This window comes from Lipotes vexillifer, unplaced genomic scaffold, assembly GCF_000442215.2.
Source record: "Lipotes vexillifer unplaced genomic scaffold, Lipotes_vexillifer_v1.1 scaffold299, whole genome shotgun sequence".
In the NCBI taxonomy this organism is placed as follows: Eukaryota; Metazoa; Chordata; class Mammalia; order Artiodactyla; family Lipotidae; genus Lipotes; species Lipotes vexillifer.
In genome coordinates, this window is record NW_006784347.1 from 2,631,381 (window position 1) to 2,655,204 (window position 23,824).

The 23,824-nt window shown below is 38.5% G+C and overlaps 1 protein-coding gene and 1 non-coding gene across 2 annotated transcripts in view; one reads left to right on the forward strand and one right to left on the reverse strand.

Moving 5' to 3' along the window:
• Nucleotides 1-23,824, forward strand: part of CEP95 (centrosomal protein 95) — a 59,890-nt gene that overhangs the window by 17,771 nt on the left and 18,295 nt on the right. The window contains 6 exon segments of the mRNA XM_007456780.1: nt 5,275-5,406; nt 6,411-6,604; nt 8,135-8,247; nt 8,442-8,571; nt 9,610-9,663; nt 9,665-9,764. Coding sequence (XP_007456842.1) covers nt 5,275-5,406; nt 6,411-6,604; nt 8,135-8,247; nt 8,442-8,571; nt 9,610-9,663; nt 9,665-9,764 — 723 coding nt within the window.
• TRNAG-CCC (transfer RNA glycine (anticodon CCC)) lies at nt 2,391-2,463 on the reverse strand. Its single transcript has one exon. It is a non-coding gene; the product is annotated as a tRNA-Gly (tRNA).

Sequence of the window (23,824 nt, forward strand, 5' to 3'; positions counted from 1 at the left end):
CGCGGCATGTGGGATCTTCCCGGACCGTGGCATGAACCCGCGTCCCCTGCATTGGCAGGCAGACTCAACCACTGTGCCACCAGGGAAGCCCTGATCTCTCACTTTTAAATGCATTTTAACAACCCTGCATCTGTACTTTCCTTCCTTTATGATTACTGTTTTTGATATTATATCTTACATCTGATTGTTTTGTGTATCCTTAACTGCTTATCATGGATATAAATCATTTTACTCCTTTTCTCTTTTAACCTTACTAACTTTGTGTGTGGATGATTTCCTACCTTTACTGTATGGTTGCCTTTAGCAATGAACTTTTTCATTTTGTAATTTTCACCTTTCAAGTTATGGCCTTTTCTTTTTCACTTAGAGAAGTTCCTTTGACATTTGTTGTAAAGCTAGTTTGGTGATGCTGGACTCTTTTAGCTTTTGCTTGTCTGTAAACTTTTTGATCTCTCCATCAAATCTGAACGAGAGCCTTGCTGGGTAGAGTATTCTTGGTTGAAGGTTTTTCCCTTTCATCACTTTAAATATAGCCTGCCACTCCCTTCTGGCCTGCAGAGTTTCTGCTTAAAGGTCAGCTGATAGCCTTGTAGGAGTTCTCTTGTATGTTATTTGTTGCTTTTCCCTTGTTGCTTTTAAAGGTATTTTAAAATTTTTATTTATTTAATTTATTTATTTTTGGCTGCATTGGGTCTTTGTTGCTGCACATGGGCTTTCTCTAGTTGCGGTGAGCAGGGGCTACTCTTCGTTGCAGTGCAGTGGCTTTTCTTGTTACAGAGCATGGGTTCTAGGTGCCCAGGCTTCAGGAGTTGTGGCTCGTGGGCTCTGGAGCGCAGGCTCAGTAGTCGTGGCATATAGGCTTAGTTGCTCTGCGGCACGTGGGATCTTCCCAGACCATAGCTCAAACCCGTGTCCCCTGCATTGGCAGGTGGTTTCTTAACCACTGTGCCACCAGGGAAGCCCCCCTTGTTGCTTTTAATATTCTCTCTTTACCTTTTTTTGCCCTTAGAACTAGACTGTCTTGTACTATGGGACTTCTCTGTGCTTCCTGGACTTGGCTGTCTGTTTCCCTTCCCAGGTTAGGGAAGTTTTCAGCTATTATGTCTTCAAATGTTATCAGCTCCTCTCTCTCTGTCTTATTTTTCTGGAACGCTTATAATGCGAGTATTAGTGCACCTGATATTGTCCTAGAGATCTCTTAAGTGTCCTCAATTCTTTTGATTTCTCTTTAATTCATTCAGCATCAGTGATTTCCACTACCCTGTCTTCTAGCTCACTGATCCATTTCTCTGTATCATTTAATCTACTTTTAATTCCTTTTAGTATATTTTTCATTTGTTATTGTATTCTTTATTTCTATCTCTTGTTCTTTATATTTTCTAAATCTTCATTAAAAACTTCTAATTTCTCATTCTGTGCATCCATTCTTCTCCCGAGTTCTTTGATCATCTTTATGATCACTACCCTGAACTCCTTCTCCAGTAGATTGCCTATCTCCACTTCACTTAGTTCTTCTTCTGGGGTTGTATCTTGTACCTTTATCTGGAACGTGTTCCTCTGTCACCTCATTTTGCCTAAGTTGCTATTTTTATTTTTATGTATCTGGTATGTTGATTATATTTCCCAACTTCGGAGAAGTGGCCTTTTGTTGGAAACGCCCTATGTGTCCCAGCAGTATGTCCTACCTGAGCTATATGCTCTAGCAATTCCCCGTATGAGGACTGCATGGGTCTTTCTGTTGTGGTGGGCTGACTATGTGGGCAGTCTGGTATGCTTGGTTTGGCCTCTGGGCCAGTTGGTTGCCTGTGCAGAGGCTGCCAGCTGCTGGTTGGCTGGTCACGAGGTGGCTAACTGCATAACCACAGGGACCCCCGGGGCTTATACTGGCTCAGTGGTGGGGAGAGTCAGGGTCTAGAAGACTCCAGGGCTGTTGCCTGCCCACTGGTGGGTGAAGCCAGGTCCTGGGTTAGTGCTGGTCTACTGGCGGACAGAGCCAGGTCCTGGTTGCAGAGCCCAGGGTCCCAGAGCTTGTGTTGGATTGCTGGAAGGGGGGGCAGGGGTGCAGTTCCTGATACAGTTGAGTATGGGGTCTGGGGTGTCCTGAAGCTTGTGTTGGCCTGCTAGTGGGCAAGGCTGTGGCCCAGCTGGTCCCAGCACAGGGTCTGGCCTGCTAATGGGCAGGCTGGGTCCATAAGTTGCAGGACTAGTTTTCTTTTTTTTTTTTTTTTTTTAATAATTTTTTAATTAAATAATTAATTTGGTTGTGCCAGGTCTTAGTTGAGGCTCACCAGCTTCTTAGTTGGCGGCTCGCTATCTCCTTAGTTGCAGCAGGAAGACTTCCTTAGTTGTGGAATGGAAATTCTTAATTGCAGCATGCATGTGGGATCTAGTTCCCTGACCAGGGATCGAACCTGGGCCCCCTGCATTGGGAGCGCAGAGTCTTAACCACTGTGCCACCAGGGAAGTCCCGGGACTAGTTTTCTTGAGTCTCATGTCTGTCTCCTGGTGGGAGAAGCTGGTCCAGAGGCTACAGCAGGCTCCCTGAAGGGCAGAGCCAGGGCCCAGTGGATTCTGGGACTGGTGCATGCCTACTGGTGGGTGAAGCTGGGTCCTGACCCTCTGGTGAGCAGGTCCATGTCCCAAGGCTGTATCTGTAGGCTCAGGGGATCTTAAGGCAGCCTGTCTGCTGATGGGTGGGGCTGTGTCCCTGCCCAGTTAGTTGCTTGGCCTGATGTGTCCCAGCACTGGCACCTACAGGCTGTTGGGTTGGGGCCATGTCTTGGTGCTAATGAGCTAGAGGTAGGATTCCACAATGGCGCTTGCCAGCACCAGGGTCCACATGGTAGAAGGAGCTCCTAAAAATGGCTGCTGCCAGTGTCTGTGTTCCCATGGTGAACTCCAGTTGCCTCTTGCCTCTCCGGGAAGCTCTCTAAGATCAGCAAGTAGATCTGGCCTAGGCTCCTCTCAAATTACAGCTTCTGTCCTGGGTCTCAGTAGATTTTGTGTGTGCCCTTTAAGAATGAAATCTCTATTTCCTGCAGCCCTCTGGGTTTCCCAAAAGTAATCGCCAGTGGTCTTCAAAGCTAAATGTTCTGGGAGCTCATGTTCCTGGTGCAGGCCCCCCAGGCTGGGGAGCCTATGTGGGACTCAAGACTTCTCACTCCTTTGGCAGAACCTTTGCAAAGTAATTGTTCTCGTTTGTGGGTCACCCACTGGGGGGTATGGGACTTGACTGTATTGCAAGTCTGCCCCTCCTAGCTGTCTCGTTGTGGTTCGTTCTTTATGTCTTTAGTTGTAGAAGATCTTTTTTGGTAGGGTCCTATCTTTTTCATCAATGGTTGTTCTGCAGATGGTTGTGATTTTGGTGTGCCTCTGAGAGGAGGTGAGCTCAGAGTCTTTCTACTCTGCCATCTTGGCCATCTCCCTTCCTTAAACCTTTTATATAAGTAAGGAGAAACCCCTTCCTAAGCACCTGGTAACAGGATACACAGCAGGATCTCACCATTATGCAAATCTGGCCTGCCCCTGGGACCAAGGCACTGCTGCTCTGTGACTGAGTGGGGGAGGGGTAGTGAGGCCTCTACAAGAATTGGGGTTTGCTTTATAGGTGGCGTGAGCCAGATTCCTTATGGAGGAGCCTGGAATAAGAGGCCTTTGGCACCCAGGGCACCCCCCCCCAATACCGTATTAATGTAGTCACCATACGGTACATTACATCCCTATGACTTACTTATTTTATAACTGGAAGTTTGTCTTCTGACCATCTTCACTCATTTGTTCTATTGAAGACCCTTTTTTTTTTTTTTTTTTTTTTTTTTTTTTTTTTTTTTTTTTTTTTTTTTTTTTTTTTTTTTTTTTTTTTTTTTTTTTTTTTTTTTTTTTTTTTTGGTAAATGAGATGTATTTACTATACAGATACTTAAATAATTGATTTTCTTTTTCTTTTTTTGGCTGCACCGTGCAGCTTGCAGGATCTCAGTTGCCTGACCAGGGACTGAACCCTGGCCATCGCATTGAAAGCTTGGAATCCCAGCCATTAGGCCACCGGGGAACTCCCTAATTGAAATATTATTAATGCTTACAGTAAAGAAGTTCACAATCTCTGCAATTAAAACAGTATGTTCTAAAACAGTCCGAAGATCATTGAGAGAAATTTGTGTAACTTTCAGTCTGACAAATTATAATTTCCAGATGATAACTAAGCATGAGATTTTAGGAGAAATTCCATCAGAAAGAAAGAGCATATGAAATGGTTATTCAAGGAGCCGAAGGAAAAAACGGACCCAGATAAAAATGAATTAGTCTGTGGTCAAACTGATGACAAATTCAGTATCATGAAATTGAGGACCAAGTTGTGAATTTTGAACATTATGTCTTAGAGGATATTCATGTGAAATATGAAGTTATGTAGGGAAGGGACACAATTTCATGTGATGCTCCCAACAGCCCTGTGAAGTAGGCATGGGGTTATTTGCACTGGATTGTGGAAAAGGAGAGCCCAAAAAGATGTATTTGCAGATTTTTAAGACATCAGTTGAGTGTCAAAATTTTGAAAATACAGTATTCGGGAATAAGTTGTGTGGATTTGGGGATCTGTACAAGGTGAATTTTTCTGTTTTTAGTGATTTTATCAGTTGACCGTATCGGTAAACAACGAGTTTTCAGGGTGCATTCTCATACTTTCGAAGTGAGGAATAAGTTTATGGTGAAGTCTTTCATTAAACTGAAGAAGGGATAGATAAATAGAAAGTTATTTAGAGAGGGGAAGTCATTAATCCATTTTGTTTATGGGAAGTTTGTGTATTGTAGATTTCCAAGGGAGCAAAGTGGATATTCCCTCAATTTCAGAACTATTTTTAATGTAGCTCTTTGTGTACTAACATTATAGAGCTGATTCAAAATATTAAGCGTTTGAAAATTAGACAAAACAATTTGTTTGACCTACAAATCTTTGATTATGGTACCAGCCAAGATCTCTAGTTTAGAGATCAGCATTTCTGTTATGAGTCTGGCACCTGTTTTTCTAAAGCAAAGGAATGAAACATTGTGTAAAACTTTATTTTTAAGTTATATAAATGATTATATAAATGATTCTGGGCTACAGAACTACATATTGTTATCTGATAGTTATTAAAAGTAATTGGTATTTCAAGCAATCAGACCAACATAGTTCTATGAGTATGTCACTTCTGATATTTTTATCCTCAGGGTATTAAACTCATAGCTTTTAGTCTAACACTCAGCAATAAAAAAGTTTTACTTTAATATTTTCTAGGTGCCCAAGGTCCTAATGAAATGCAGTCTAAAAAAGCCTCAACCCTACCATGTTCTGACTCACATGAAGAAGTGTTGAACACTCCCTCATCTAGTTTTTTGTCCAAGAGTGGGACATCCTTTGTTGAAGACAGTGAGTAGTAGTAATGCATTGAGTTCTTGAGACTGTTGCTATGAGTTGAAGACAATAGTTCTGTGGCAGTTGCTATTAGCCTTTTTACTTTTGTTGCTCTACAATTAATGCGATTCATTTTGGTTTTACGTGACCTCATTTGTAAATGTTTGCTATTGATTATGAACTTGGATTTCTTCATAAGATGGTCTTTGGTCACATGTTTTGCATCTGCTATTTTATTTAATTCCTCTCCTCTCAAACAGAGACTTTAGGACAATAAGAGTCTGTTATGTTAGACTGATTAGATATCAGTTGGTGGTCTTCAAATTATAATAACTTGAAAAATATTCTCATTTTGTATTGTCTCTGAGGTTTTCATATGGGTAGTATTATATAAAGTCATTGTTAATGGCTAACTATTTTTATAACATGTGGATGAACCATAATTTATATAGCTATTCTTCAAGCCATTTAGGTTTTTAGTAATTTTTCATTGTTTTTAAATAACTTTTTAGGAAGCTTTTTTTTTTTTTTTTGGCCGTACGCGGGCCTCTCACCGTTGTGGCCTCTCCCGTTGCGGAGCACAGGCTCCTGACGCGCAGGCTCAGCGGCCATGGCTCACGGGCCCAGCCGCTCCGCGGCACGTGGGATCTTCCCGGACCGGGGCACGAACCCGTGTCCCCTGCATCGGCAGGCGGACTCTCAACCACTGCGTCACCAGGGAAGCCCCTAGGAAGCATTTTTATGATAATAACATTAAAATTGCATTCTTCCTGATTTAATTAGGTCCCTACTTGTTTACTGAGGATGAGTCTCTATTTTCATTGTTTTTTAGGTGTGTGTGTTTTTTTTTTAATCAAGTTTAAAATACATTTCTAAGTAGTGTGTGTGAACATGTTTGTATAGGGTATGTGTATATATAAAATGATACAGGATATATATATATATATATATATATATATATATATAATGGTTTATTTCTTAGAGTTCATCTTAATATCCACTTTAATTTGTCCAACTAGCAGAAATTCCTTCTGTGGATATGATCCCAAATGCTAGGAAGTTAGGGGAGCCTATCCGATCAGCTATTCCTTTACATCCACCTTACCATCCTTCAGAGCCTCGAGCTCCCTGCCCCATAGGAAAAGAATACTTGAGTTCAAGTCACTGCTCCCCTACCATGAAATCTACTGGAGAAGGCACAGCATTTCCTGTGGTAAGTGGAAAAGCTTGCTTTCAACTGGTGAAAAGTCTATAGATTTAAAAAGGTCTCTGCTAGAATTGTAGTCAAGGATACTGCACTAATCAGAGCACTGTGCTTCTTAAAATTTACCTCTGCATATAGCTGTATATTCTTATCCTAGGAAGATAGGGACAGGATGACTATGTAAAAGGGGAAATAGTAAGAGCCAACACATACTGAGTGTTTATTTTGTGCCAGGCACAGTTCTGCCTAATTTGCAGGTATCGAAAAAATTTCTTCTTACGGCACAGCTCTCGAGTAGGTACTATTTATATTTCCCATGGGGAAGCTGAAATAGAGAGTTTAAGAATCTTGTCTGAGGTCACACAGCAATTGTAGAATTAGGATTAGAATTCAAGCATTCTAGTTTCAGTACCCATATTGTATGTCTCTAATTGAGTAATTGAAATGTTTTAACATATAGGAAAGTGTCACAAATAGTCTTTCATCCATATTCCTATTATCCAGCATGAACTACTGTTAACATTTTGGCCTATTAGCTTCTACTCTTTTCTTCTTTGAAAATAAAATCCTTTTTTACACAGTCATCCTTTTCCTATCTTTCTAGCAACAAGAACACTCAGGTATATGCCAAGGGTAAATTTATAAACAATGATACACTCTCATAATTAAAAATTAATACAGTGCCGAAAAAGTAGTTAGCATTAGATGAGCATAATTCTAAACATTCTGTGCATCTATTTAGATAGGAGGGTGGATGGATAAAAAGAGAAAAAAGGGATCGTAGGATAATGGTTACATTTGGGGAAGGCTTGCAGGGATGGTGGAAGGCCTTCTGAGTTGCTGGTAATATTCTTTTTCTCTACCTGGGTTGCAGTTAGGTGGGAATATTCTTTTTCAAATAATTCTTGAGCAGGACACTAACTTCAATTTTAAATGTTTTTTTAAAAATGTGATTATATTATAGTTGTTATTTACTAAAAAGTATTTAATTTTACTTTAAAAGAAGAAAAAGATACTGAAGTAAAATTGAAGAGATTGTTAAACATCAAATGTTTCTTTACCACAAGAAATATTTTCTATAAGATTCCCTCTAAAGTTAAGAAATGTTTAAAATGTTGAGCTTATATTCATATTTTGGAGGTTTTGTCTTGTTTCAGTTTTGGACAGTTTCTATTGACTTCTTGATATGAAAGATAATGACTTTAATACCTTCCACTTGTGATTTGATCATTTTTTCATTGTCCACATGTAGCCGTAACCCCTAAATTTTTATATTTGAGAACACCTCACTTGCATTTATATTTGAATGCAATCCTGAGCCATACTTTTTATTTGAATACATGTTTATAGACATTGCTCCATCCTTTGGCATTGGGGATCAATGGAGTGTTTTGACAAATGTGTGTTTTACAAAAGCAAAACATGGAGAATGAAGGGACCTAGCTTTGTGTCACAGGTCCTCCCTTCCCATCACACCCAAAATGTTCTTCTTTTTGTGTCTTCTTTATATCACTTTCAAATCAACTCTGTTTTTAATAGGAACCAGATAATAGAGTTTTCTTAACTTCCAAGTTGTCTAAAGATGGCAAACAGGAAATGTATCCAGTTCAGGTCCAAGGCCCTAGGACGAGGAAGCTTCCCAAAGGAAAAAGGTAACATTACTGTAGGCTTCAATGTTTACAGTCTGTCTGCAAAGGGATTTGAAGAGTTAAGGGTATACTCTCCAAATTTTGCTGTGAAGACCAGTATGAAATATTTGGTAAAACATGTATTACAGTAGTTTTGAACTAAGTAATGTACATACACTTGTCTACTTAAATGTGTCACAAGGTCACTTTTATTACAGATATGAAAACAGAACTGCAGTCTCATCCTGGGATTCACCTTTCTCCCAGAGGGCAGAAAAGAGGTTAACAGAACAAGAATTACATGCAGTATCAGAGAAACTATCTCAGCGCCTCTCTGAACTAGATTGGGCAAGTCTTGTTTTTTAACCTGTATTGAGATTGCCATAGTTGGTGAGCATTTAAGTGATTTTACAATTGAAGGTGAGAGCTAAGCTAAGGTATAGGAAGTTAGTTGTGTCTTACTTACTGAAAATCTTCCATAAGTCAAGCAGGTAGGACATAGGATGAGAAATTATATCCTAGTCTTCTATTATATAACCAAATTTGGTATAGATTTACCCAAATTTTTATTGAATTCTATCTGTTTATTTATTTATTTATTTGGCTGTGTCAGGTCTTAGTTGCGGCATGCGGGATCTTTTATTGAGGTGCACGGGCTCTTCGTTGCGGCACGCGGTCTTCTCTAGTTGTGGTGTGTGGGCTCAGTAGTCGCAGCCCGTGGGCTCTCTAGTTGTGGCGTGCGGGCTCCAAAGTGCACAGGCCTCAGTAGTTGTGGCACGTGGGCTGTAGAGCACACAGGCTCAGTATTTGTGGTACGCAGGCTCTAGAGCGCACGGGCTCAGTAGTTGCTGTGTGCAGGCTTAGTTGTCCTGTGGCACGTGGGATCTTAGTTCCCCAACCAGGGATTGAACCCACATCCCCTGTATTGGAAGGCAGATTCTTAACCACTGGACCACCAGGGAAGTCTCAAATTTTTATCAAATTCTGATGAAAACTAAATAATTTAATGTAAATGATTATGTTAAACCGTATATCTTTAGATATATCTGTATTGTTTCCCTTTGTCACTAAAGACACATTTGGTATAAAATTACATCTCTGATTTTCACAAAATACTGTAGTTTGGAGGTATCATTGAATAAATATATTAAATCCCTATGTGACTTACTCTTAAGTTTATTGAAACTGAATAGTCCATGGCACTGATTTATATATATCCTTTAGAAACTATGCATAAGCATCTGAAAATTTGTGTCTAAACTTGGGCTTAATTATCTGAGAAAACTTTTAAAAGGTTATATCTGTCTAATCTTTATATCTGTCTAATCTTCCAACTTGCATTCTGCTGAAGTCAATGAAAGATGTTAAAAAGAATTTTCTTGATAGATGTTAAAAAGTGCCCTGGGTGATCGAATTAAAGAAAAAACCAGCTTTGAAGAGGGAGGATATTGGAAATGAAGAGGTGGAAAGTGGAAATGATGAGACACTGTCTCAGCATAGTGACAGCATCGTGGAGTATGGGCCGAAGAAGCAAAGGCCAGGTACCTATCTCAGGCCAGGTTAAGGACGTCCCCAGAAACCACTTAGCCACTCTGATCTAATGACTGGCTTTCTTTTTTAAATATTTCAGAAATATGTGAAAGCATCAAAAATAATATCAAATACCTGTATCTCCATCTAGAAGTAGATGTTAACAGTTATATTTGCTTTACACCTTTTGTGTTTAAGAAATAGAGTTAAAATCTCTTCTCTTGTCCCCACATTCTTTTTCTTTCCCTCAAAGGAATTACTCTCTCAAAGTTGGTATCTTTTCTTCATATCTCTGTTTTTTATTTTTAATTTTTATTTTTTCCAGGTTTATTGAGATATAATTAACATACAACATTGTATCATGTAAGGTGTACAACATAATGATTTGATATATGTGTATATTGCAGAATGATTACTACAGTAAGTTAACATCTGTTACTTCACATTCAGTTATTTTATGTGATGATAACTTTTTTTTTTTTTTTTTTTTTTGGCTGTGTTGGGTCTTCGTTTCTGTGCGAGGGCTTTCTCTAGTTGTGGTGAGTGGAGGCCACTCTTCATCGCGGTGCGTCGGTCTCTCACTGTCGCAGCCTCTCTTGTTGCAGAGCACAGGCTCCAGATGCGCAGGCTCAGTAGTTGTGGCTCACGGGCCCAGTTGCTCCGCGGCATGTGGGATCCTCCCAGACCAGGGCTCAAACCCGTGTCCCCTGCATTGGCAGGCAGACTCTCAACCACTGCGCCACCAGGGAAGCCCTGATGATAACTTTTAAGATCTAATCTCTGAGCAACTTTCAAATACACGATACAGTATTAATTGTAGTCACCATACTGTACATTATATTCTGAGAACTTATAACAGTAAGTTCGACCTTTTGAACAACTTCACACATTTCACCCATCCTTCATACCCCCTACCTTTGGCAACCACCAGTCTGTTCTTCTCTGTATTTTATGCATTTGATTTTTTAAAATTCCACATACAAGTAATATCATAGAGTATTTGTCTTTGTCTGACTCATTTCACTTAGCATAATGCCCTCAAGGACCATTCATATTGTGCAAATGGCAGAATTTCCTTTTTTATGGCAGAATAATATTCCATTGTGTATATATCACATTTTCTTTATCAATTGACTGAACACTTCGTTGTTTGCATGTCTTTGCTGTTGTAAGTAATGCTTCAGTGAACATGGAGATGCAGCTATCTTTGTGAGGTAGTGAATTCGTTTCACTTCTGGATATATACCCAGAATTGGAATTGCTGGATCATATGGTAGTTTTATTTTTAATTCTTCCAGGAACCTCCATATTGCTTTCCATAATGGCTGCACCATTTACATTCCCACCAAGGATTCGCAAGGGTTACCTTTTCTCTACATCCTTTCCAACACTTGTTACTTCTTGCTTTTTTTTTTTTTTTTTTTAATTTTATTTAATTAAAAAAAAAAATTTTTCGGTACGCGGGCCTTTCACTGCTGTGGCCTCTCCCATTGCGGAGCACAGGCTCCGGACGCGCAGGCTCAGCGGCCATGGCTCACGGGCCCAGCCGCTCCGCAGCATGTGGGATCCTCCCGGCCCGGGGCACGAACCCGTGTCCCCTGCATCAGCAGGCGGACCCCCAACCACTGCGCCACCAGGGAAGCCCCAACTTCTTGCTTTTTTTGAGGATAGCCATTCCCATAGGTATGAGTTGATATCTAATTGTGTTTTTGATTTGCATTTCCCTAATCATTAGTGATGTTGAGCACCTTTTCATGTACCTTTTGGCCTTTGTATGTCATCTTTGGAAAAATGTTCAGTTCCTCTGCCTATTTTCTAATTGGATTTTTTTTTCTTTCTGCTGTTAATACTTTGAATATTAACCCCTTATCAGATACCTGATTTGCAAATATATTCTTCCATTTGGTAGATTGCCTTTTCATTTTGTTGGTGGTTTTCTTTGCTTTGCGGAAGTTTATTAGTTCTAATAGCCCCACCTCTTTATTTTTGCTTTTGTTGCCTTTACTTTTGGTGTCAAATGCAAAAAATCATTGCCAAGGCCAGTGTCAGCCAGGTTAGTGCCTTTTTTCTTACCTTTATTTCTTCTAGAAGTTTTATGGCTTCAGGTCTTATGCTCAAGTCTCTTAATTCATTTTGAGTTGATCTTTGTGTTTGGTGTAAGATAGGAGTCCAGTTTCATTATTTTGCATGTGGTGTCCAGTTTTCCCAACACCATTTATTAAAGAGGGTATCCTTTCCCCACTGTATATTCTTGGCTCCTTTATCATAAGTTAATTGACCATATATCATGGGTTCGTTTTTGGGCTCTCTATTGTGTTACATTAAGCTCTGTGTCTGTTTTTTGCCAATATATTGTTTTTTTTTTGTTTTTTGTTTTTTGTTTTTTTTTCTTGCGTTATGCGGGCCTCTCACTGTTGTGGCCTCTCCCATTTGCGGAGCACAGGCTCCGGACGCGCAGGCCCAGCGGCCATGGCTCACGGGCCCAGCCGCTCCGCGGCATGTGGGATCCTCCCGAAACGGGGCACGAACCCGCGTCTCCTGCATCGGCAGGCGGACTCTCAAGCACTGCGCCACCAGGGAAGCCCCAATATATTGTTTTGATTACTGTAGCTTTGTAATATAGTTTGAAATCAGGAAGTGTGATGGCCTCCAGCTTTGTTCTTTTTTCTTAGGATGGTTTTGGCTGTTTGGGGTGTTTGTGGTTCCAAACAAATTATATGATTGTTCTATTTCTGTGAAAAATACCATTGGAATTTTCATAGGGTTTGCATTGAGTTTGTAGATCTCTTTGAGGAGTATGTACATTTTAACAGTATTAATTCTTCCAATCCATGAACACAGATCATCTTTCCATTTATTTGTGTCTTCTTTAATTTCTTTCATCAGTGTCTTATGGTTTTTGGTGTACAGGTCTTTCACCTCCTTGGTTAAATTTATTTGTAGGTATATTATTCTCTTTGAACCAGTTTTAAATGGGATTTTTCCTTAATTTCTCTCTTTTTATTTTTTTAAAAAGGAGAAAACAAAAGTTTAGTAACACATATATATGGGAGAGACCTAGGAAAACTGAGTAACTCCAATTTCTCTGATAGTTTGTTATTAATGTATAGAATTGCAACTATTTTTGTACAGTTGACCCTTGAACAATGTGGATTTGAACTGTGCAGGTCCACTTATACATAGATTTTTTTCAATAAATACATACTATACTACTGCATCATCAGTGCCGGTTGAATCCATGGATGCAGAACTGTGGATACGGAGCACTATCTGTAAAGTTATACTCAGATTTTTGGCTGCATGGAGTCAGTGCCCTAAGGAACAACTGTATATTGATTTTGTAACCTGCAGTTTTACTAACTTCGTTTATTAGTTCTAACAGTTTTGGTGGCTTCTTTAGGGTTTTTTATATATAATATGATGTCATCTGTAAAGTTATATTTCTTCATTTCTGATCTGGATGTCTTTTATTTCTTTTTCTTGCCTAATTGCTCTGTCTAGGACTTGTAGCACTATGTTGAATAAAAGCAGGCATCCTTGTCTTGTTCGTGATCTTAGAGGAACTACTTTCTGCTTTTCACTGTTGAATATGTTATCTATGGGCTTGTCATATATGGCATTTATTATGTTGAGGTACACTCCTTCTATACCCAGTTTGTTGAAACTTTTTAAAATGAATGGATGTTGAATTTTGTTAAATGCTTTTCCTTTATTTATTGAGATGATAATATGATTTTTATCTCTTGTTTGGTGTACACAGTGACGGATTTGTGAATGCTGAACCATCCTTGCACTTCTGGAATAAATCCCACTTGATCATGGTGCATGATACTTGTAGTGTACTGTTGAATTCATTATTTTGTTGAGGATTTTGTTGAGGATTTTTGCATCTATGTTCATCAGGGATATTGGTCTGTAATTTTTGTGGCGTCCTGTCTGGTTTTGGTTTTAGGGTAATGTTGGCCTTGTAAAATGAGTTTGGAAGTGTTTCTTTTTCTGTGTTTTGGAAAGGTTTGAGAAGGATTGGTATTAATTCTTTAAATGTTTGGTAGAATTCACCAGTGAAGCCATCTGGTCCTTGACTTTTTTTTTTTAATTTTTATTTTATATTGGAGTATAGTTGATTAACAATGTTGCATTAGTTTCAGGTGTACAGCAAAGTGATTCAGTTATACGTATATCCATTCTTTTTCAGATTCTTTTCCCGTATAGGTTATTACAGAATATTGAGTAGAGTTCCCTGTGCTGTACAATAGGTCCCTGTTGGTTATGTATCTTTTTTTTTTTCCCCCCCCGGTACGCGGGCCTCTCACTGCCACGGCCTCTCCCTTTGCAGAGCACAGGTTCCGGACGCGCAGGCCCAGCGGTCATGGCTCACGGGCCCAGCCGCTCCGCGGCATGTGGGATCCTCCCAGACCAGGGCACGAACCTGTGTCCCCTGCATCGGCAGGCAGACTCTCAACCACTGCACCACCAGGGAAGCCCAGTTATGTATCTTAAATAAAGCAGTGTGTACATGTCAATCTCAAACTCCCAATCTATCCTTCCCCTCGACACTTCCCCCTGGTAACCATAAATTCGTTCTCTAAATCTGTGACTCTGTTTCTGTTTTGTAAATAAGTTCATTTGTATCTTTTTTTTTTTTTTTTTTAGATTTCACATATAAGCGACATCATATGCTATTTGTCTTTCTCTGTCTGACTGACTTCACTTAGCATGATAATCTCTAGGTCCGTCCATGTTGCTGCAAATGGCATTATTTCATTCTTTCTAATGGCTGAGTAATACTCCATTGTATATATGTACCACATCTTTATCCATTCATCTGTTGATGGACATTTAGGTTGCTTCCATGTCTTGGCTATTGTAAATAACACTGCAGTGAACATTGCAGTGCATGTATCCTTTCAAACTCTTGTTTTTCTCCAGATATATTCCCAGGAGTGGGATTGCTGGATCATATGGTTTTTAGTTTCTTAAGGAACCTCCGTACTGTTCTCCATAGTGGTTGTACCAATTTACTTCCCCACCAACAGTGTAGGAGAGTTCCCTTTTCTCCACACCCTCTCCAGCACTTACTGTTTGTAGACTTTGATGGTGGCCTGGTGTGCGGTGATATTTCATTGTAGTTTTGATTTGCATTTCTCTAATAATTAGCGATATTGAGCATCTTTTCATGTGTCTCTTGGCCATCTGTATGTCTTCTTTGGAGAAATGTCTGTTTAGATCTTCTGCCCATTTTTTGATTGGGTTGTTCTTTTTTTGTTTTTGTTTTTTTGACACTGAGCCACATGAGCTGCTTGTAAATTTTGGAGATTAATCCCTTGTCGGTCACATTGTTTGCAAATATTTTCTCACATTCTGTGGGTTGTGCTTTCGTTTTGTATATGGTTTCCTTTGCTGTGCAAAGCTTTTGAGTTTAATTAGGTCCCATTCATTTATATTCTTTATTTCCATTACTCTAGGAGACGGATTGAAAAAGATATTGCTGTGATTTATGTCAGTGTTCTGCCTGTGTTTTCTTATAAAAGTTCTATATTGATAGTATTTGGTCCATTTAGGTCTTTATTTTGAGTTTATTTTTGTTTATGGTGTTAGAGAATGTTCTAATTTCATTTTTTTTTTTACATGTAGCTGTCCAGTTTTCCCAGCACCATTTATTGAAGAGACTGACTTTCCTCCATTGTATAGTATTGCCTCCTTTGTTGTAGATTAATTAACCATAGGTGCATGGGTTTGTTTCTGGGCTTTCTGTCATGTTCCATTGAGCTGTATGTCTGTTTTTGTGCCAGTATCATACTGTTGTGATGACTGTAGCTTTGTATCAATAGTATAGTCTGAAGTCAGGAAGCCTGATTCCTCCAGCTCCATTTTTCTTTCTCAAGATTGCTTTGGCTATCCAGGGTCTTTTATGTCTCCATACAGATTTTAAGATTTTTTTTGTTCTAGTTCTGTGAAAAATGCCATTGTCAATTTGGTAGGGATTGCATTGAATCTGTAGATTGCCTTGGCTAGTACAGTCATTTTGACAATATTCGTTCTTCCAATCCAAGAATGTGGTATATCTTTCCATCTGTTTGTGTCATCTTTGGTTTCCTTCATCAGCATCTTATGGTTTTCCGAGTTACAGGTCTTTTGCCTCCTTAGGTAGATTTATTCCTAGGTATTTTATTCTTTTTGATGCAATGGTAAATGGAGATTGTTTCCTTAATTTCTCTTTCTGATCTTCTTAGTGTACAGAAATGCAGCAGATTTCTGTGTATTAATTTTGTATCCTGCAACTTTACCAAATTCATTGATGAGCTTTAGTAGTTTTCTGGTAACATCTTTAGGATTTCTATGTACAGTATATGTCATCTGCAAACAGTGACAGTTTTACTTCTTTTCCAATTTGGATTCCTTTCATTTCTTCTCTGATTGCTGTGGCTAGGACTTCCAAAACTATGTTGAGTATAAGTGGTGAGAGTGGACATCCTTGTCTTGTTCCTGATCTTAGAGGAAATGCTTTCAGCTTTTCATTGTTGAGTATGATGTTAGCTGTAGATTTGTCATATCTGGCCTTTATTATGTTGAGGTATGTTCCCTCTCTGCCCACTTTCTGGAGAGTTTTTTTTTTATCATAAATGGCTGTTGAATTTTTTCAGAAGCTTTTTCTGCATCTAATTGAGATCATAGGATTTTTATTCTTCAATTTGTTGATGTGGTGTATCACACTGACTGATTTGCAGTTATTGAAAAATCCTTGCATCCCTGAGATAAAATTCTACTTGATGGTGTTGTATGATCTTTTTAATGTATTGTTGGATTCAGATTGCTCGTATTTTGTTGAGGAGTTTTGCATCTATGTTCATTGGTGATATTGGCCTGTAATTTTCTTTTTTTGTGTGGTATCTTTGTCTGGTTTTGGTATCAGGGTGATCGTGGCCTCATAGAATGAGTTTGGGAGTGTTCTTTCCTCTGCAATTTTTTTGGAATAATTTGAGAAGGATAGGTGTTAACTCTTCTCTAAATGTTTGATAGAATTCACCTGTGACGCCATCTGGTCCTCGACTTTTGTTGGGAGTTTTTAAATCACAGTTTCAATTTCAGTACTTGTGATTGGTCTGTTCATATTTTCTATTTCTTCCTGGTTCAGTCTTGGGAGATTTTACCTTTCTAAGAATTTGTCCATTTCTTCCAGGTTGTCCATTTTATTGGCAGTCTCTTATAAGATCCGTTGTATTTCTGTGGTGTCTGTTGTAAGTTCTCATTTTTCATTTCTAATTTTACTTATTTGGGCCCCCTTCCTATTTTTCTTGATGAGTCTGGCTAAAGCTTTTATCAATTTTGTTTATCTTTTCAAAGAACCAGATTTTAGTTTTATTGATCTTCTCTGTTGTTTTCTTTGTTTCTATTTCATTTATTTCTGCTCTGATCTTTATGATTCCTTCTGAATTTTGGTTTTGTTTGTTCTTCTTTCTCTAGTTGCTTTAGGTGTAAGGTTAGGTGTTTATTTCTGATTTTTCTTGTTTCCTAAGGTAAGATTGTATCACTATAAACTTCCCTCTTAGAACTGTTTTGCTGCATCCCATAGATTTTGCTTTCATTTTCATTTGTCTCTAGGTATTTTTTGATTTCCTCTTTGACTTTTTCAGTGATTTATTGGTTGTTCAGTAGCATATTGTTTGGCCTCCACGTATTTGTGTTTTTTACAGTTTTCTTATAGTTGATTTCTAATCTCAGCATTGTGGTTGGAATAGATGCTTGATATGGTTTCAGTTTTCTTAAATTTACCAAGGCTTGCATTGTGATCTAACATGCGATCAATCCTGGAGAATGTTCTGTGTGCACTTGAGAAGAATGTATACTCTGTTGATTTTGAATGGGATGCTCTATAAATATCAAGTCTATTTGGTTTAATGTGTCATTTAAGGCCTGTGTTTCCTTATTTATTTTCTATCTGGATAATCCATCTACTGATGAAAGAGGGGTGTTAAAGTCCCCTACTATTATCGTGTTACTGTTGATTTCTCTTTTAATGGCTGTATTTATTTACCTTATATATTAAGGTGCTCCTATGTTGGGTGCATATATATTTACAGTTGTTATATCTTTTTCTTGGATTGATCCCTTGACCATTATGTAGTGTCCTTTGTCTCTTAACAGCAGTCTTTATTTTAAAGTCTATTTTATCTGAAATGGGTATTGCTACTCCAGCTTTCTTTTGATTTCCATTTGCATGGAAAACCTTTTTCCATCCACTCACTTTCATTCAGTATATGTCCATAGATCTGAAGTGGGTCTCTTGTAGACAGCATATATATGGGTCTTGTTTTTGTATCCATTCAGCCAGTCTGTGTCTTTTGGTTGGAGCACTTAATCCATTTATGTTTAAGGTAATTATTGATATGTATGTTCTTATTGCCCTTTTGTTAATTGTTTGGGATTTCCTTTTGTACGTCTGTTTTCTTCCCTTCTTCTTTTGTTCCCTTTTCTTGTGATTTGATGCCTAACTTTAGTGTTGTCTTTGGATTCCTTTTTCTTTTTAGTGTGTGTATTTTTGTAGATTTTCAGTTTGTGGTTACCGTGAGGTTTTGGTATAGCAGTCTATATATAAACAAGATTGTTTTTAAGTTGCTGGTTTTTTAATTTCAAATGCAATTCCAATATCCTGCATTTTTGCTCTCCTCTTCTCACAATTGCTGGTTTTGATATGATATTTGCATGCAGATGATTTCCTTCCTTTACTGTATGTTTGCCTAATGGTGAGCTTTTCCATTTGTATTCTTCTTGTTTCTAGTTGTGCCCTTTTCTTTTCTGCCAGAAGTTCTTTAGCATTTGTTGCAAAGCTGATCTGGTGGTCCTGAATTTTCTTAGCTTTTGCTTGTCTGTAAAGCTTTGATTTCTCCATTGAATCTGAATGAGAGCCTTAATGGGTAAAAGTATTCTTGGTTGTAGGTTCTTCCCTTTGATCATTTATTAATTTATTTATTTTAATACATCTTTATTGGAGTATAATCACTTTACAATACCGTGTTAGTTTCTGTTGCACAACAAAGCGAATCAGCCATATGCATACATATGTCCCCATATCCCCTCCCTCTTGAGCCTCCCTCCCATCCTCCCTATGCCACCCCTCTAGGTCATTGCTGAGCACCGAGCCGATCTCCCTGTGCTATGCTGATGCTTCCCACCAGCCAACTATTTTACATTCGGTAGTGTATATACATCAATGCTACTATCACTTTGCCCCAGCTTCACCCTCCCCCCCCATGTCATCAGGTCCATTCTCTATGTCTACCTCTTTATTCCTGCCCTGCAACTAGGTTCATCAGTAACTTTTTTTTAAGATTCCATATATATGTGTTAGCATATGGTATTTGTTTTTCTCTTTCCGACTTACTTCACTCTGTATGACGGACTCTGGGTCCATCCACCTCACTACAAATAACTCAATTTTGTTTCTTTTTACGGCTGAGTAATATTCCATTGTATATATGTGCCACATCTTCTTTCTCCATTCATCTGTCGATGGACATTTAGGCTGGTTCCATGTCCTGGCTATTGTAAATAGTGCTGCAGTGAACATTGTGGTGCATGTCTCTTTTTGAATTATGGTTTTCTCAGGGTATATGCCCAGTAGTGGGATTGCTGGGTCATATGGTAGTTCTGTTTTTAGTTTTTTAAGGAACCTCCATACTGTCTTCCATAGTGGTTGTATCAATTTACATTCCCACCAACAGTGTAGGAGGGTTCCCTTTTCACCACACACTTTCCAGCATTTGTTGTTTCTAACTTTTTTGATAATGGCCATTCTGACCAGCATGAGGTGATACCTCATTGTAGTTTTGATTTGCATTTCTCTAATAATTAGTGATGTTGAGCATCTTTTCATGTGCTTCTTGGCCATCTGTGTGTCTGCCTTGGTGAAATGTCTATTTAGGTCTAATGCCCTTTTTTTTTTTTTTGCGGTACACGGGCCTCTCACTGTTGTGGCCTCTCCCGTTGCGGAGCACAGGCTCAGCGGCCATGGCTCACGGGCCCAACCACTCCGTGGCATGTGGGATCTTCCTGGACCGGGGCATGAACCCGTGTACCCTGCATCGGCAGGCGGACTCTCAACCACTGCACCACCAGGGAAGCCCTAATGCCCATTTTTTAACTCAATTGTTTGTGTTTTTGATATTGAGTTCCATGAGCTGTTTGTATATCTTGGAGATGAATCCTTTGTCTGTTGTTTCATTTGCAAATATTTTCGCACATTCTGAGGGTTGACTTTTTGTCTTGTTTACGGTTTCCCTGATGTTAAAAAGCTTTTAAGTTTAATTAAGTCCCATTTTTTATTTTTGTTTTTATTTCCATTACTTTAGGAGGTGGGTCAAAAAAGATTTTTCTGTGGTTTATGTCAAAGAGTGTTTTTCCTATGTTTTCCTCTAAAAGTTTTATAGTGTCCGGTCTTACATTTAAGTTTTTAATCCATTTGGAGTTTATTTTTGTGTATGGTGTTAGGTAGTGTTCTAATTCCATTCTTTTACATGTAGCTGTCCAATTTTCCCAGCACCACTTATTGAAGAGGTGGTCTTTTCTCCATTGTCCGTTCTTGCCTCCTTTGGCGTAACTTAGGTGCCCATATGTGTGTGAGTTTATCTCTGGGCATTCTTTCCTGTACCATTGATCTATATTTCTGTTTTTGTGCCAAACCATACTGCCTTGATTACTGTAGCTTTGTGGTGTAGTTTGAAGTCGGGGAGCCTAATTCATCCATCTCCGTTTTTCTTTCTCAACATTGCTTGGTCTTTTGTGTTTCCATACAGATTGTAAGATTTTTTTGTTCTAATTCTGTGAAGAATGCCATTGATAGTTTGATAGGGATTGCATTGAATCTGTAGATTGCTTTGGGCAGTATAGTCGTTTTCATAATATTGATTCTTCCAATCCAAGAACATGATATATTTCTCCATCTGTTTATGTCATCTTTGGATTGTTTCATCAGTGTTTTATAGTTTTCTGTGTACAAGTCTTTCGCCTCCTTAGGCAGGTTTATTCTTAGGTATTTTATTCTTTTTGTTGCAATGGTGAATGGGATTGTTTCCTTAATTTCTCTTTCTGGTTTTTCACTGTTTGTGTATAGGAATGCCAGAGATTTCTGTGCATTAATTTTGTATCCTGCAACCTTACCATAAAATCACTGATTAGTTCTAGTAGTCTTCTGGTGGCATCTTTAGGATTTTCTACATATAGTTTCATGTCATCGGCAAATAGTGACAGTTTTACTTCTTTTCCAATTTGGGTTCCTTTTATTTCTTTTTCTTTTCTGATTGCTGTGGCTGGGACTTCCAAAACTATGTTGAATAAGAGTGGTGAGAGTGGGCATCCTTGTCTTGTTCCTGATCCTAGTGGAAATGCTTTCAGTTTTTCATCATTGAGTATGATGCTTGCCGTGGGTTTGTCATATATGACTTTTATTATGTAGGTTCCCTCTATGCCCATTTTCTGGAGAGTTTTTATCGTAAATGGGTGTTGAATTTTGTCAAAAGCTTTTTTCTGCATCTACTGAGATGATCATATGGTTTTTATTCCTTAATTTGTTAATGTCATGTATCACATTGATTGATTTGCATATATTAAAGAATCCTTGCATCCCTGGGATAAATCCCACTTGATCATGTTGTATGATAGTTTTGTGTTTTTTTTTGTCTGTTCTTTTGCAGTACGCAGGCCTCTCACTGTTGTGGCCTCTCCCGTTGCGGAGCACAGGCTCCGGATGCGCAGGCTCAGCGGCCATGGCTGATGGGCCCAGCCGCTTCGTGGCATGTGGGATCCTCCCGGACCGGGGCATGAACCCGTGTCCCCTGCATCGGCAGGCGGACTCCCAACCACTACACCAGCAGGGAAGCCCTGTATGATCCTTTTAATGTGCTGTTGGATTCTGTTTGCTAGTATTTTGTTCAGGATTTTTGTGTCTATGTTCATCAGTGATATTGGTCTGTAATTATCTTTTTTTGTGGTATCTTTTTCTGGTTTTGGTATCAGGGTGATATGGAGACTTTGTAGAATGAATTTGGGGGTGTTCCTCCCTCTGCAATTTTTTGGAAGAGTTTGAGAAGGATCGGTATAAGCTCTTTTCTAAATGTTTGATAGAATTCTCCTGTGAAGCCATCTGGTCCTGGACTTCTGTTTGCTGGAAGATTTTTAATTAAGGTTTCAATTTCATTACTTGTGATAGGTCTGTTTATATTTTCTAATTCTTCCTGGTTCAGTCCTGGAAAATTGAACCTTTCCAAGAATTTGTCCATTTCTTCATGGTTGTCCATTTTATTGGCATATAGTTGTTTGTAGTAGTCTCTTACAATCCTTTGTATTTCTGCAGTGTCAGTTGTGATTTCTTCTTTTTCGTTTCTAATTTTATTGATTTGCATCCTCTCCCTTTTTTTCTTGATGAGTCTGGCTAAGGCTTTATCAATTTTGTTTATCTTCTCAAAGAACCAGCTTTTAGTTTTATTGATCTTTGCTATTGTTTTCTTTGTTTCTATTTCATTTATTTCTGTTCTGATCTTTATGATTTCTTTCCTTCTACTGGCTTTGGGTTTTCTTTGTTCCTCTTTCTCTAGTTGTTTTAAGTGTGGGGTTAGATTTTTTGAGATTTTTCTTGTTTCTTGAGGTGAGATTGAATTGCTATAAACTTCCCTCTTAGAACTGCTTTTGCTGTGTCCCATAGGTTTTGGGTCGTCGTGTTTTCGTTGTCATTTGTTTCTATGTAATTTTAAATTTCTTCTTTGATTTCCTCAGTGATCTCTTGGTTATTTAGTAGTGCACTATTTAGCCTCCATGTATTTGGGGTGTTTTACAATTTTTTTTCCTGTAATTGATCTCCAGTTTCACAGCGTTGTGGTCAGAAAAGATGCTTGATACGATTTCAATTTTCTTAAATTTTACGAGGCTTGATTTGTGACCCAAGATGTGATCTGTCCTGGAGAATGTTCCATATGCACTTGAGAAGAAAGTATATTCTTCCACTTTTGGGTGGAATGTTCTGTAAATATCAGATCTGTCTGGTCTGTTGTGTCATTTAAAGCTTGTGTTTACTTATTTTCTGTTTGGATGATCTGTCCATTGGTGTAAGTGGGGTGTTAAAGTCCCATACTATTATTGTGTTACTGTCGATTTCTCCTTTCATGGTTGTTAGCCTTTGCCTTATGTATTGAGGTGCTCCCTAAACATTTATAATTGTTATATCTTCTTGGATTGATCATTTGATCATTATGTAGTGTCTTTCCTTATCTCTTGTAACAGTCTTTATTTTAAAGTCTATTTTATTTGATACAAGTATTGCTACTCCAGCTTTCTTTTCCATTTGCATGGAATATCTTTTTCCATCCCTTCACTTTCAATCTGTATGTGTCCCAAGCTCTGAAGTGGCTCTCTTGTAGACAGCATATATATGGGTCATGTTTTTGTATCCATTTAGCCAGTCTGTGTCTTTTGGTTGGGGCATTTAATCCATTTACATTTAAGGTTATTATCAATATGTATATTCATATTATCATTTTCTTAATTGTTTTTGGTTTGTTTTTGTGGGTCTTCTTCTATTGTGTTTCCTGCTTAGAGAAGTTTCCTTAGCATTTGTTCTAAAGCTGGTTTGGTGGTGCTGAATTCTCTTAGCTTTTGTTTGTCTGAAAAGCCTTTGACTTCTCCATCGAATCTGAATGAGATCCTTGCTGGGTAGAGTAATCTTGGTTGTAGGTTTTCTCTTTCATAACTTTAAGTATATTCTACCACTCCCTTTTGGCCTGCAGAGTTTCCACTGAAAAATCAGCTGATAACCTTATGGGGATTCCTTTGTATGTTATTTTTGTTTTTCCCTTGCTGCTTTTAATATTTTTTTCTTTGAATTTAATTTTTGTTAGTTTGATTAATATGTGTCTTGGTGTGTTTTTCCTAGGGTTTATCCTGTATGGGACTCTCTGTGCTTCCTGGACTTGGGTGACTATTTCCTTTCCCATGTTAGGGAAGTTTTCCACTATAATCGCTTCAAATATTTTCTCAGACCCTTTTTCTCTTCTTCTTCTGGGACCCCTATAATTCGAATGTT